Source organism: Ailuropoda melanoleuca, chromosome 16 (assembly GCF_002007445.2).
Source record: "Ailuropoda melanoleuca isolate Jingjing chromosome 16, ASM200744v2, whole genome shotgun sequence".
NCBI classification, from domain to species: domain Eukaryota; kingdom Metazoa; phylum Chordata; class Mammalia; order Carnivora; family Ursidae; genus Ailuropoda; species Ailuropoda melanoleuca.
This window is the reverse complement of record NC_048233.1, coordinates 80,567,157-80,580,620: the sequence shown is the minus strand read 5'-3', so window position 1 is coordinate 80,580,620 and position 13,464 is coordinate 80,567,157. Positions and strand designations below refer to the sequence as shown.

General features: G+C 50.5%; 1 protein-coding gene across 1 annotated transcript; it reads right to left on the bottom strand.

The window, feature by feature from the left end:
• Positions 1 to 9,784: 9,784 nt before the first annotated feature.
• LOC105241766 (membrane-spanning 4-domains subfamily A member 8-like) lies at positions 9,785 to 13,464 on the bottom strand. The gene is made up of 6 exons (XM_034644824.1): positions 13,426 to 13,464; positions 12,772 to 12,831; positions 11,621 to 11,736; positions 11,287 to 11,347; positions 10,072 to 10,185; positions 9,785 to 9,889 (listed from the first exon to the last, which is right to left on the bottom strand). The coding sequence occupies exons 1-6, from the start codon at positions 13,462 to 13,464 to the stop codon at positions 9,785 to 9,787; spliced, it is 495 nt and encodes a 164-aa protein (XP_034500715.1).

Here is a 13,464-nt window from a genome sequence, read left to right as displayed (position 1 = left end):
GCACAACCAGGAGGAGGCAGCTTTGCTTTGTGGTTAAGATCATGGGTCCCAGGGTTAGCCTGGGAAGAATGCACCTGACCACTCTATGAGCTTAATCAGCTGCATGACCTTGGGCAATTTGCTTAACCTTTCTGGGTCTCAGTTTCCCCATCTGTCAAATGGGTGGCTCTGATGTTGGTGGCACGTGAGGTGCTGTAGGCTTTCAGGGATGCCCCATCCACTTGCTCTGTCTACCAGCCATGCTTCCTGAACCCGACACTATGGACCAGGCAGGAATGTGCTCCTTCTAAGTCTCACCCTGTGACACTGCACTGCCAGGTAGCCGTCCGGATCCTCCAATCCCAGCCCTCCAGGGTGGCTGAGACCTGCCCTACTGGTCTGCAAAGGATGCCAACAGACACACAACACACGACGGAGGGGGGCAGGCCTCCCTCCCCGCTCTTCATATCCTCCAGCCCGGCCTATGCCCACTGCTTGGTCCCTCAGCAGGGTTCCACTCTGCTCTGCTGCCCACACCTCCCTGAGGGCCTGCAGGCTGGGGCAGCCCCTTCCCCTTGCTGGGCCTCCCTTTCCCCATCTATGAATGGGGGTCCAGACAATATTTTCCCCTCAACCCCTTTCCGGCTCAGTATCCCTGCATGCCCGTCTCTTTCCCTTGGAGAAGCAAAAGGGCAAGGTGCCTACATCTGGGCTGGAATCACCTTTCTGCCCCTACTTGGGGTCGGGGTCTGGGCGGAAAGGAAGACTCCGTTTCCCTGGGAGGATGATTAGGGTCCCAGGATCTCTAGAGGATACCAAGTCATCCCAGACTAGCTTTGCGGAGAGAAGACAGACGCCCCTCTTTCCCCCACCACTGGTGGGTCCTGAGCCGGCAGGTGCCTCTCAGTGGGAGGCCCTGGGAGCTGTCCTCCCCGCTTTTAGTGCCAGGTGGGGCGAGACCCCCAAGCCCCAGCATTCTTGGCCCAGTGGCCTCGTCCTCCATCCCTGCCGGATCCGATGCCCCTGCCCCCTGTCCCAGCACGCCCCAGGGACTGGAAGGGCAGTACTCACCGGGCTGCCTCCGCCGCTGTGCCCACGCCGCTCGCTCCCCGCTGCCTCTACTCGCCCACAGCTGCCTCCCCTGAGTTCACACATATTCATGTGAAAGCCTTCCTATTCGTGTGGGGCTTGGAAATCCGCTCTGCAGGAGCGGCTGCCTCTGGGAAGTTCGCAAGCCCCTCCTGGCTCTGAGGCCTCCACCCACCTGGCCCAGCCGAGGGGCTGAGGCAGCCGCTGGTGGAATTGCCCAGGAGAACACTGAGCTCCTTCCTTCAGCATACAGAAGGGGAAACCGAGGCCCAGAGAAGTGGCCTGCTGGGGTCCTACCATTAAGCACCAGAGCTGCGAGCGGAGTCCACATTGGCCTTTGCCTCCCTGCGGCAGAGGGACGCTCTGACGGTGACCAGGAGGCCGCCTGACTTCCTCCCACTGATCTTGCCCCACGTTAGAGGAGAGGGGCCCGGTGCACAGCTTTCCGATGGTGGGCAGCGCGTGTGTGAGTGTAGGAGTGAGTGTGTGTGCAGGTGTGGGCTTGGAAGTGTGAGGCCATGTGCGTGCGTGCTGGTGAGAGAACAGTGGATGTGTGTGAGGGTACGTATGTGTATGTCAGAAGCGTGTGTGAACGTGAGTGTGAGCACGCGTGGCATGCATGAGCGTATGTGTGCGAGTGTGAGCGCATGTGATGTGTGCGTGTGAACGGGCAGAAGTGACTGCATTCGAATGTGGGTGTGAGTGCGGGAATGGATGGGCGCGTGAGTGTGTGTGAGTGTCCATGGATGTAGTGAGCACGTGTGAGTGTGTTAGAGTGTGTATGTGCACGAACAGTGGTATTCAAGTAGCACCCACACAGACCACCCGTGCCTCTGTGTCGGATTCAGGTTCGCACCACTACCAGCCCGGAGGCCTCTGCCAGGGCAGGAGGACGACACGGGACTCGCGGGCTCAGGCGGGCGCGGGAGGTGGTCGGAGGGGTCCAGGCGGCCCCAGCTCTTGTCTAAACCAGCGACAGACCAGTGAAAAATGGCCCCAGTTCTCTCCGCCTTCATGCACCCACGGTGATTCTAGATCTGGAGTCTGTGTCCCCAGGCCCTTGAGTCTGGGCTGCCTGGGGACATGGTTTGCCAGCAGAATAAGACAGAAGCACCCTGGTGCCGGGTCTGACCTGAGGCCGCAGGAGGCCTTGGCTGCTTCTGTTCTGTCCTGGAAATCCTCAGCGGACACAGAACGTGTCCAGGCTAGCCTGCCGGAGGACCAGACACGCTGTCCCCACCGAGGGCCTGTGCGCGAGAGACACGGCGTCGCCGAGGCGGGCAGGGCCATCTCGCTGACCCTCCGCTGAACGCAAACGCATGCGGGAGTCTGGCCAAGCCCAGGTCCGATGAGAACTGCCCAGCTGATCCTGTGTCCCGGAGCAAAGTCCGTGCTCCTTGTGACCCATCCCTGACGTTTCAGTGCTGTTTATCAGGCAGTCCTGTTGTGAGGGCAGCGGACTGAAGCCATCCATGCCTGTTCCTGTCTCACATCAGCAACCAGAGGCCAGGGACCGAGCAAGCTGTCCCCCTGAGAACTAGGAACAGCAGGGAAAATGGCAAGTCCAGGCTGAGCCGGCCCGAAGCAGCAGCCAGTCCTTTCCCGTGGCTCCCTGCTGTCACCCCTGCTGCGGACCTGTTTCCCTTCCTGACTGGGCCGCTGTGGACAGACCACAGCGATTCCTGTCCTTGCCTTTCTTTTCTCGAATGCTCGATTTTGTTAGTTGCCAGTTTTTAGAACCGTGGGTGCGGCTTTTGGCAACCTCTAACAGGTGACCGGTTTTTAAAATATCTCGATGAGGCCACGAGTTTCCGCTGAGCTGAAATTGTTTTGTGAATCTGATTGCTTTGTCCTTATCCTTGATGAGCAAACTGTGCCTCTCTTGGCCGGTGGGAGCCCCTTCAAACCGGCTCCAGCGTCCTTCTGAGCTGGGCCCCGTGGCCGCTGGAGGTTTCCTCTTTCCGGCACGCTGTGCTCCTACACTAGGTCTGTTCTCCGAGGGGCCCTGCTTCTTTCTAGCAGGAAATACTTAGCGACCACAACCTGGGCATCAGGCATATTCACCAAAACGAGTGCTTACTGTTTCTAGTGCATTTTGAGTGGAAAGAGCTGTTTTTTCATTTTAGAAGGAGAAAAATAAAATATGCTTTTGTATTTCTAATTCAAAATTTGTTTAATATTAGAAGACAGGCTCCTTTTGAGTATTTATGCTTTCCCAGTGTTGAACCCCATTTTGAGGGTGTATAGTTGTATGTAATGGGATCACACGTGTGCATTCCTGTCCCCGTCACCACGGTCAGGACACAGAACTCTCCCACTGACAGGAAGAAGCTCCCGCATGTTGCCCTTTACCCCCACAGCCTCTTTCTCACCCTAACCCCTGACAACCACTCATCTCTTCTCCATCTTCAATCTCGTCACTTCCAGAGCGTCATATAAAGGGACTCCTCTAGGATGCACCCCTTCGGATGGGCTTTTCCCATTCATGATATGCATTTGAGACCCAAGTTGTGCGTGTCCGTGGCTTGCCCCCTTTCCTTGCTGGGAGGTATTCCGTGGGACGGACATGCCACAGAACCTCCAGGGTTCCTCCGAGGAGGCACATTTGCATTGTTTCCAGGTTTTGGTTCTTCCAAATAGAGCTGCTATGAACATGTGTGTACAGGTGTGAAAGTAAATCTCACGTTCTCTAGGATAAATGCCCAGGAGAGAGATGGCCGAGACACAGAGTAAGTGTCCGTGTAACTTTGTGATAATGGAACAGACTGTTTTCTGGAGGGTCAGTGCCCTTTACATTCCCGCCAGTGAGGCGTGGCATTTCCAGGAGCTCGGCCCCGACATTCTGCACCTGGGCCTGCATCCCAGCACTGTGTTCAGTAGCGGAGGGTGGGGCTGCTCTTTGATGGTAAATGACTTCTGGCAGCCTTTGGACTGGCCCTGGGGGGTGTCCTTTACAGAGTTTTATTGGCCTCTTATCTGCACAAAGTCTAATCTTGTTGCTTCTGCCTTCATTGCCCTGGCATCTATTGACTCCTGGTTGTCAATTTAAATTTATGAGACATAGGGGGCGCCTGGGTGGCACAGCGGTTAAGCGTCTGCCTTCGGCTCAGGGCGTGATCTCAGCGTTCTGGAATCGAGCCCCACATCAGGCTCTTCTGCTATGAGCCTGCTTCTTCCTCTCCCACTCCTCCTGCTTGTGTTCCCTCTCTAGCTGGCTGTCTCTATCTCTGTCAAATAAATAAAAAATCTTTGAAAAAAAATAAATTTATGAGACATAAAACGTATACTTGAGGGCACCTGGGTGGCTCAGTCGGTTTAATGTCTGCCTTCGGCTCAGGTCATGATCCCAGGGTCCTGGGATGGAGCCCCACAGTGGGCTGTCTGCTCTGCAGGGAGCCTGCTTCTCCCTCTCCCTCTGCTGGTCCCTCTGCATGTTCTCTCTCTCTGACAAATACATACATAAAATCTTTAAAAAAAAGTATGCTTGACTGTAGCCTCACCTGGGTGGGAAGTGGGGGGGAAGAGGAGGCCAAAGGGAATGTGAGGGACTCGGGCCTACGGGAGGCTTTGGCAGGAAATAGACGGGCTGGGACTGGGTCTTATCCAGCACTCTGTACTCAACTCCAAAGGGGAGGGTCACCCTTTTACCTTCTAGGTGATAACTTGAGGGAGTGTCTTATTGTAATTTCTACTTACTCATAGTTCATTTTCGGGCAGAGCTTCTCAACAGAGGTGTCTGAGGATGGCATGGGCGGCCTTCAGAGACACCAGCATAACAGACACCACCATATAAAGTCCTCAAAATGAGAAGGAAAAATCATTTGAGAAGATTCTGTTGAGCATTCTCAAACTTGACTGAGTATCAGAATCACCTGGCAACCTTGCTAAAACACAGAATGCTTGACCCTGCCCTCAGAGGGCCTAATTAAGCGGGTCTGGGGTAGGGCCAATAGGCTCCCAGGGGATGCCAATATTACACATATAGGGGCAATGATGGAGGGTATTCAAGCATCAAATGGAGGTTATCTTTAAGTCCTTGGCCACCTCCGGATTGGTATGCTCCTATAAGCTTTTGAGGACAATATTACTGAAATTTGGGTTTTCTCCTGAAGCTTTTTCTGACGCCAGCCTTCCCCATTCCAGTAAATGGCTGTTCACCCTGTTACTTAAGGAAGAAACCTTGGCATTGCCCTCAATTTCCCCGTCTTCCTCCCCCACTCCACACAGTCCATGAACCCTAGAGATCTCCCTGCCAAGCCATGTCTCAAACCTGCTTCTGTGTCTCCACTGTCACTACCTAGTCTGGGCATTCAGTGGATTGTTAATGGGAACCTATCTCCCCGTGCACTTCCCCTAACTGTGGTCATGTGCTTACAGCTCCCATCTTAATTGATTTCACTGGAAGAGTCTAATCACTAAGGGCAAGAGAAGGTAAGTGGGTCGTAGCCAAATCTTTCCCACCGTGAGTGAATAGCTTGGAACATCATGATTCCGGTACACAAAGGACAATAACTGTTATCGTCACCACCACCACCACCATCATCATCATCTATCTCTAGGGTCAGCACACTTTTCTGCCAAGGACCAGATGGTAAATATCTTAGGCTTTTCAGGCTGTATGGTCTCTGTCCTGCTACTGAACCCTGCTGTTGTAGCACAGAAGCAACCAGGAAACAAATGGGCCTGGCTGTGTTTCAATAAAACTTTATTTACAAAAACAAGTGGTGGGCAAGATATGGCCGGCCCACCAGCCTTAGTTGGCCAGCCCCTGTCCTGGAGTATCACTAAATCTCCTCTGGGGCCCCCTGCTTCCTGCCTTCACCCTTCTCCTATCCCTTCCCTACAAAGCAGACGGAATGATCTTTCACACTGTAAACTGCATTACATCACTCTCCTGCATAAAGCCACTAAATGACTTTTAGCCCTAGAATAAAATCCAACGCCCTCTGCGGCCCCTGCCTGCTTTTCCAGCCCCTTCTTGAGACAGTCTCCATCTCCTTCACTAGATTCCAGCTGCACTGGCTTTCTTTCCAGTTCCCTGGACACTCCAAGCTCTTTCCCACATGGATGGCTTTGCACGGCTTCTTCACTCTGCCTGGCTTGGTTTTTACTGCATTTTCTGTGTGACTAGTTATTCTTCACATCTTCTTTTTAGAGGGGTCTTCCATTCAGAAACTGCCCTCTTTCCCTTCCCCAGTAATGTCTAGATGAACAGCATGTTTGTTTCCCTATCACTTTCATCACTTAACTGATCGTGTGATGCCTGTCATGCACTCAGGCTTGAGCTCTCCAGGAGGGCAGGAACCACATCTGCTCCGATCACCACTGTGCACCCAGAACCTGGCATACAATGGGTACTTCCTATCACTGGATGATTGAGTGAGCGGGTATGTAAGGGATTCTTTTCTGGAAGCAAGAGGATACTTTTCATTCTAGGAAGTGTTCAGTGACAGCTGCTATGTGCTAAGTCTTATCCTGAGCCTGGCAAGAGAGCTAGGAGCTGCTGAAGATGTTGAAGATGGGTCTGTACCCAGGAAGACCGACTCCGTATGAATGCTGTAAACTGTGGGCAGTAGGAGTCCTGGGAAGGAAAAGTCAGGGAAGTATGGGCTATAGCATGACACTGGGGCCGGGGTCCTAGGAAACAGGTCTTTCCTTGACACGACACACCTACTGACATTGTAATGCGCCTTCCAAAGGCTGAGCATCCCTCCTGAATGGAATGTCCCAAAGTTCTTAGGGAGGTCGGAGGAGGTGTAAATGTTGCAAGTGTGAAGTCGCTACTGGCACACATAGCCACACTTCTATTTTTTTTTCAAGTATAACACAAAAATCAGATTTTTTTCAGTCAAGATAAAAAAAAAACCAACCCTCAAGGTTAAACCCTGAACATCATCACTGCCAGGTCACATCGTACACTTCCCTCTTGCTCCCGCCACAGGCCTGCTTTTCCTTGGATGCTTCTGGCCATGGGAACCTAAGACAGCTTCCCTGTGGAAGTGGCAATCGAACTTGCCCATGGAGGAGATGGGGGCAGGCATATCAACCAGGAAATAGAATGGCCTTTTTCATAAGAAATCCCCAGCTGGGGGATGATGAACTCTGGGACTCAAGGCCTGACTGGAAAGCAGTATAAACACTTTATACCACTTTCATGCACTGATCAGCATATTTGAATCTCCATCTCCCTTGAGATTTGAATCTCAGGTTCCCAGGAGATGAGCTTGAATACCTGGGCTGAGAAAAGGGGCCGAGGGCAGTGCCATATTGGAGAGCAATGCTCAAGGCCGAAGAGGAGAGAGAGGAACTCATCCAGGAGAATGAGGAGGGCATCTGGAGAAGCTGGTGCAGAACTAGCCTATTGTTTTAAGGAGAACTGCCCACAGTTTACAGCATTTGTTGGGTTAAATCCTACAGAGGTCAAGTAAGATAAGGATGGAAACAGGAGGGTATCGGTGATTTTGGGGACAGCAAAATCATCATTGGATAGGGGAGTTGGGGGAGAAAGCCAGGAGCATGGTGGCAGCTCAGGGGGCAGATACAGTGTCTCTGACTGTAATCCCCCTATTTCCTCTGATGTGTCCCTGCTTCCGCAAAGAGCCTTGGATGGGCCATGTGGGTTCTGGTTCCAGTCCTGCTTGTGCTCCTGGCTGTGATGGTGCTAAACCTCCAAAGTCTTTCCCAGTGTCTATGCTCCACTGTTTTGGGGAGGCTTGGAGTGAACGGAGTTGTGCAGATGAACAGCTTGTGGAACGGTGCAGAGCAAGGAAACTTTGCTGCCCACAGGAGGCCGTGAGCTGTCACTTCAGGCTGGTGAAGGGGCCATCTGGAATGAGCGGTCTAGCACCCAGGACTGATAGGGCAGGGGGTGGGATAGGAAAGGTACTCTGTTCCAACAAGCCCCAGAGTGATTTCAGGTGGCAAGGCAGTGGCAGGTGCCACCTATCCAGTGAAGCACCAGGTGTGCAAGAAGATACGCTCTCCAAGATGACCCGCACTGTGGGAGGTGAGACCCATCAGGAGTGTCTGAGTTAACTCACAGGTTGGAGAAGTGAGGAAGGAGACTGTGAGAACCAAGTGGGAGATCATAGTCGAGGGTTTGAGTTCTGTGGAGTGAGAAGGTGTGGAATCAGATGGAGCAGTGAGACGCAGCAGTAAGGAAGAGGGTGGAAGGAAGGTCAGACTTGCTCTGCTCATCCAGACCTTCGAGAGTGGTCCAACCGGGCCAGTCCCTTTTGCGGAGCCCAATGTATGAACATCTCAGCTTACAGAACAGATGGGTGAAGGGCTGGTCTGAAGCCAGGATATTACATGCCTCATATTACATTTTTATTTTCCATGATTTCTTTCCTAAGACCTGTTCAGTTCTAGCAAATGAAAACCCACCTGCTGTCTGGGAGCCTCAGCCATTCCTGACTAGTTGGTGCGCCTCCATAGAGTCCCTGGTCAGAGAAGATGCAGGCGCAGGAGATGGGACTCTAACAGCAAGCCATTTAGAAGAAACTTCCTGGATAAAGTCAGAGGCTAAAAATATATACAAGAGTAAAATCACGTTCTGTATTTAGTGACAACAACAACAACAACAATCCTTGCAGGACTTTTGTAGCAAAGGGAAATTTGATGGCAACTGGATGTCAGAGATCATTGCTATTATCTGCAGGGATATAACCTTTTCAAAGCCAACTGCCATTATGTATAACAATATTTAAATTACTGTGGGTAGATCTAGAAGTTACAGATATTGTCATTTCTCTTTGAATTAGTCTCTATTCTTTTATGAATAAAGATATATTAGCCTCATAACTTTGGGAGATACCTTATCTTAAGACAATGTTTATTCACAAGTACTGCTGCGTCAGTGGTGACAGCATATAAAAGGACTAATCATGGTAGTGGATGACTCACTCTCTCCCAAGATCTCTCCAACAGTGTGGTTCCTTATTGCACTAAGAAACCCTCTTTAATGCCCCACTCAAATGTTGCTTCCTCAACCAGGCTTGTTCTCTGCTTTCCCCATCACTGCCAGAATAAATCACAGCCCTCTTTGTTCTCTCTCCCCACATTCTGCCCTGTGTTAGAGAAAATTGCTTGCGTGATTGTTCTCTCAGTGAGACCAGAAGCTCCTTGAGGTCAGGAACTTTGTTTGTGTTCCCCAATGTTAACCTTTCTTGAACATATCAAATGTTCAGTACATATTTAATCAATGAATGAATGGTTGAAAGAATGAGCACTGGGTGTTATACGCATCTAACGAATCATTGAACACTACATCAAAAACTAAAGATGTACTATACGTTGGTTAAATGAGCTTAATGAAAGCAAAGCAAAGCAAAACAAAACAAAAAAACCAGCCAAAAAAAAAAAAAGACAGAACGAAGGTTGGGTTGTCTAGACATTGGCTCTTCCAACCCATGAGCTCACACAGGTAAGCACACAAGGCCCCAGGCGCGAATGTCCTAGGGAGGATCTCTTTGTTAAAAACCACTTTAAATTTGTCTCCTTTTTTTTTTTGCCTCTCACAGTCCATAGTCTCTCCTTTTTAATAGAGGAACCGCACAATTTACCATGCTGAATTGAATGAAGTCAGGATGCATGCAGTCAGAGAAACATTTCCCTTAGACTGTCAAGGAAGGGGGATCCTGGGTTTCACAAGCCCAGAAAGGGGAGGTCTTCTTTTGGTCTCTTTGAAAGATGCTTCTAGAAGCTTTGGCTTTGCTTATCTGGAGCCCTGGACCTCGCTGGAATAAGTCGGTGGCAAGTTCACTGGTTCTGGGATGACCCCTGGGTTTGCCACACAGACACTGGGGAGGACCACGCCCACCTGGACAACACGGGTGCACAGGAGGCGCACTAGTAAGGGTACAAGCAGGACCAGCCAGGCATGGAGGCCTTTACACCCTGCGAGACTTCTGCTCCTGAGAAGGAAGGGGAAGCATGGAGACCCCTCTAGTCTCCACCCTCTTTGGGGCATCTTCCCACCCACGGAGGAGCCCCTGGACTCACGTAGTTGTGTGGACAGCAGGCCAGTTGACATCCAAAGTGGGAAGAGGCACATGCCATACAGAACTCCAGGAGGCAGAAGTCGAGCAGCACGCCACAAGTAGCCATGCCAGGGGTCTGCGACCAGAGTGAGCGGGACGTCAGGAGTGCTGGTCCAGGCATCCGAGGTCTGGCTCCAAGTGGGGCTCTGCAGTGGACTGTCCCTATGACTTTGAGGAAGTCCTCTAACCTTGTCTCACCAGGTTTTTGTGAGGGTCAGGTATGTTTGTAAAAGAATTGTTACTTTTTTAATGACTTTTTTAAAAAAGATTTTATTTTATTTATTCGACAGAGATAGAGACAGCCAGCGAGAGAGGGAACACAAGCAGGGGGAGTGGGAGAGGAAGAAGCAGGCTCATAGCAGAAGAGCCTGATGTGGGGCTCGATCCCATAACGCCGGGATCACGCCCTGAGCCGAAGGCAGACGCTTAACTGCTGTGCCACCCAGGCGCCCCTTTTTAATGACTTTTTAAAAAAAATAATATTTTTTTATTATGTCATGTTAGTCACCATACAGCGAATTGTTACTTTAACACTTGCTACGGGTACGCCTCCAAGGGGAAGGGTAGTCATCCTTTAGGAAAACATCTTGATCATGTGACTGGGAATGAGAGGATGGGCTGCCGGGCAGATGGAGGGACCGAGTCTACAAGGACTTGTCTGTAGCTCCACTCACTTGTCAGTCCCAGAGTTGCAAGTCTCGTGTGGCTGTTGGGCATTTGGGAGGTGGCTAGTCCCAAAGTGAGATGTGCATGACGCACACCAGATTTCAAAGACCGAGTAGCCCAAATTATCAAATTGATAATTTTTTTTACATGGATTACATGTTGAAATGAGATTTTGGATATATTGGGTTAAATAAAATACATTATTAAAATCAATTTCACTTGTTTCTTTTTCTTCTTTTTTTTAAGGTGGTGACTAGAAAATTTAAAATCAGACATGCAACTCACATTATATTTCTATTGGTCAGCACAGGTCGGTACATTATGGTCCATGGGCCAAATCCTGGCTGCTGCCTATTTTTGTAAATAACGCTTTATCAGAACACAGCCATGCTCATAGCTTATGTATTTTCGATGGCTGCTTTCCCACTACAAGATAGGCTGAGTAGTTGCAACAGAAACCAGAGGGACTGCAAAGCCTTAAATATTTATTTTCTGGCCATTTACAGAAAACCTTTGCTGACCCCTTATCCATAGTCATGGGCAGGAAGGCGAGAATGTGAGCAGGGGTGCAGCTGGAGGCACAGGTGTGTTATAATTGCATTTAATTCTGCCAATAACGTCAGAAGGTAGGTATTGTTTTATCAAGGTAGAAACTAAGACTAAGAAAAGTCACATGCTTAAAGTAACACAGCAGTAAAGCTGTAGGTCAGGGACTTTACACACTGTTCTGATTCTTTCCTACAGTGCTGGGTGAAGAAGCTTGGTTTTGGGCCCTCTAACAATTTTGCAAACCTAGCTAAATCAGAACTCAGAGGAGCATTGGTTCAGAGGGGTACTCACCACACCCCAATAGATAAGAATTGGCATGAGTGGGGGCAAGACTCATATCCATGATGAAGAGTATGATTCCAACCACAGAACAGATTGCACTGACGATGTTCAAGCCCAAGCTGCCATTCAGCTGAAGAAGACACAGAGGGTCAGGGTGGGAGAGGGAAATTACTGTAGCTGAGATGAACAGAGATTCAACAAGTGCTTCTTAATGTGTATTCCCTAGAACCTTTGTTCTGTAGCAAGGAAAGAGATGTTCTGTGCAAAAAAGTGTGCGGGTAAATCAACTTTGAGAAAAAGCTGGGCTGAACAAAGTTAAATAGGTCTTTGCTATAGGACTTGTCAGAGCCTTTCACGAGGATTATGGATCTTCCAGAGAGAAGACTACTAAACAGAGGTTTTCCCAAGTTTACCTGCTCATCTTCACAGAGTATCTTATGGGACAAGTGTCCCTAGGACAAATCTTCGGGAAACAATCAACCTGCTTATCCCATATGAGATAAGTAGGAAGTGCTGCCCCTGTGTCTTGGGATATGACAAGCTCTGATCCTCCATGATTCTGGGCCATGTGCAGAAAGACATGTGCAGAATTTTGAGCTTCCCTTTGGAGATTTTCCAACAGATCTCATGTGGTATAGGGACCTGGCCATCCTGAGGCTCTTCACCTTAGACAACATGCTTGTGAGAGAAACAAGGGTACTTTCTTCGTCTATTGCTACGGGATCTTGTTCATGTGATTGGCAGAGCTCACCTGGTGGGATTCCTTAGGGAAGCAGGTGGCTTCCCTGCAGAACTGGCTGGAGGCCTGCTCTGTGTGCCACAGGCACTATCAATAACTGCTCTGCTGCAGTGGAGCCTAGGCCCCCAGGAGCTTTGTGTCTCCTCCTGTAGGCACCTCTTAGGGACACTGTTCTGTCTCTGCCTTAATTCAGGTGGCTGCATTGCCCTTCCCTCCCCAGAATTCTCTGGACTCCTTCCTACCATGACTCTGGCCAGGTTCATGTGGTCCTGCATGTGAGTAAGAGTGAGCATGTGTGTCAGTGCCTTGTGTCTGGTTAGATGTAAGTGCAAGGATGAGGGAGGGATTGTGTGTTAACCTTCTTTTCCCCAGAGTGTGTCTCTTATAGGTCTCTGCTGGGAGAACCTGTGTCAGGAGGTGACTCACCAGGCAAGAAGATTTTGGCTGATTTTCTGCTGACACTGAGAGGGATCCTGAAACGATGAACTGGCACAGAAGAGAGGGGATTTAGAAAGAGGCCCCCGGTTAGGGTCCCATCTTCCAGCTTCCAAGATTCTGGTCACACACATTCTCTCATACACACTAGGTTCCTGTGCTGGGGCCTCCAAGTCAACATGGGAGAAAGGAAGGAAGGAAGGGAGGGAGGAAGGAAGGAAGGGGGGTGGAAGGGAGGAAGGAAGGAAGGGAGGAAGGAAGGGAGGGAGGAAGGAAGGGAGGTTGGAAGGGAGGGAGGAAGGAAGGAAGGAAGGAAAGAAGGAAGGAAGGAAGGGAGGAAGGGAGGAAGGAAGGGAGGAAGGGAGGAAGGAAGGGAGGTTGGAAGGGAGGGAGGAAGGAAGGAAGGAAGGAAGGAAGGGAGGAAGGAAGGGAGGAAGGGAGGAAGGGAGGGAGGGTGGAGGGAGGGTGGAAGGGAGGGAAAGAAAAGAGGAAGGAAAGGGGAGGTAGAAGCAGACTGCCCGCTGAGCAGGGAGCCCAGTGTGGGGCTCGATCCCAGGATGCTGAGATCATGACCTGAGCTGAAGGCAGACGCTTAACCGACTGAGCCACCCAGGCACCCCCAGACTCTATGTTCTTAATCCTTACCCCACACACCCTCCCACTCAGGGTAGATGCATGTGCCAT

Coding starts and splice junctions, on each gene's coding strand:
- LOC105241766 (XM_034644824.1), bottom strand. CDS start 13,464: ATGGCACATGCATCTACCCTGAGTGGGAGGGTGTGTGGG. Junction 11,737..12,771: donor AGCCAAAATCTTCTTGCCTG/GTGAGTCACCTC, acceptor TGTCTTCTTCAG/CTGAATGGCAGCTTGGGCTT. Junction 10,186..11,286: donor TGGATAAGGGGTCAGCAAAG/GTTTTCTGTAAA, acceptor CTCTGGTCGCAG/ACCCCTGGCATGGCTACTTG.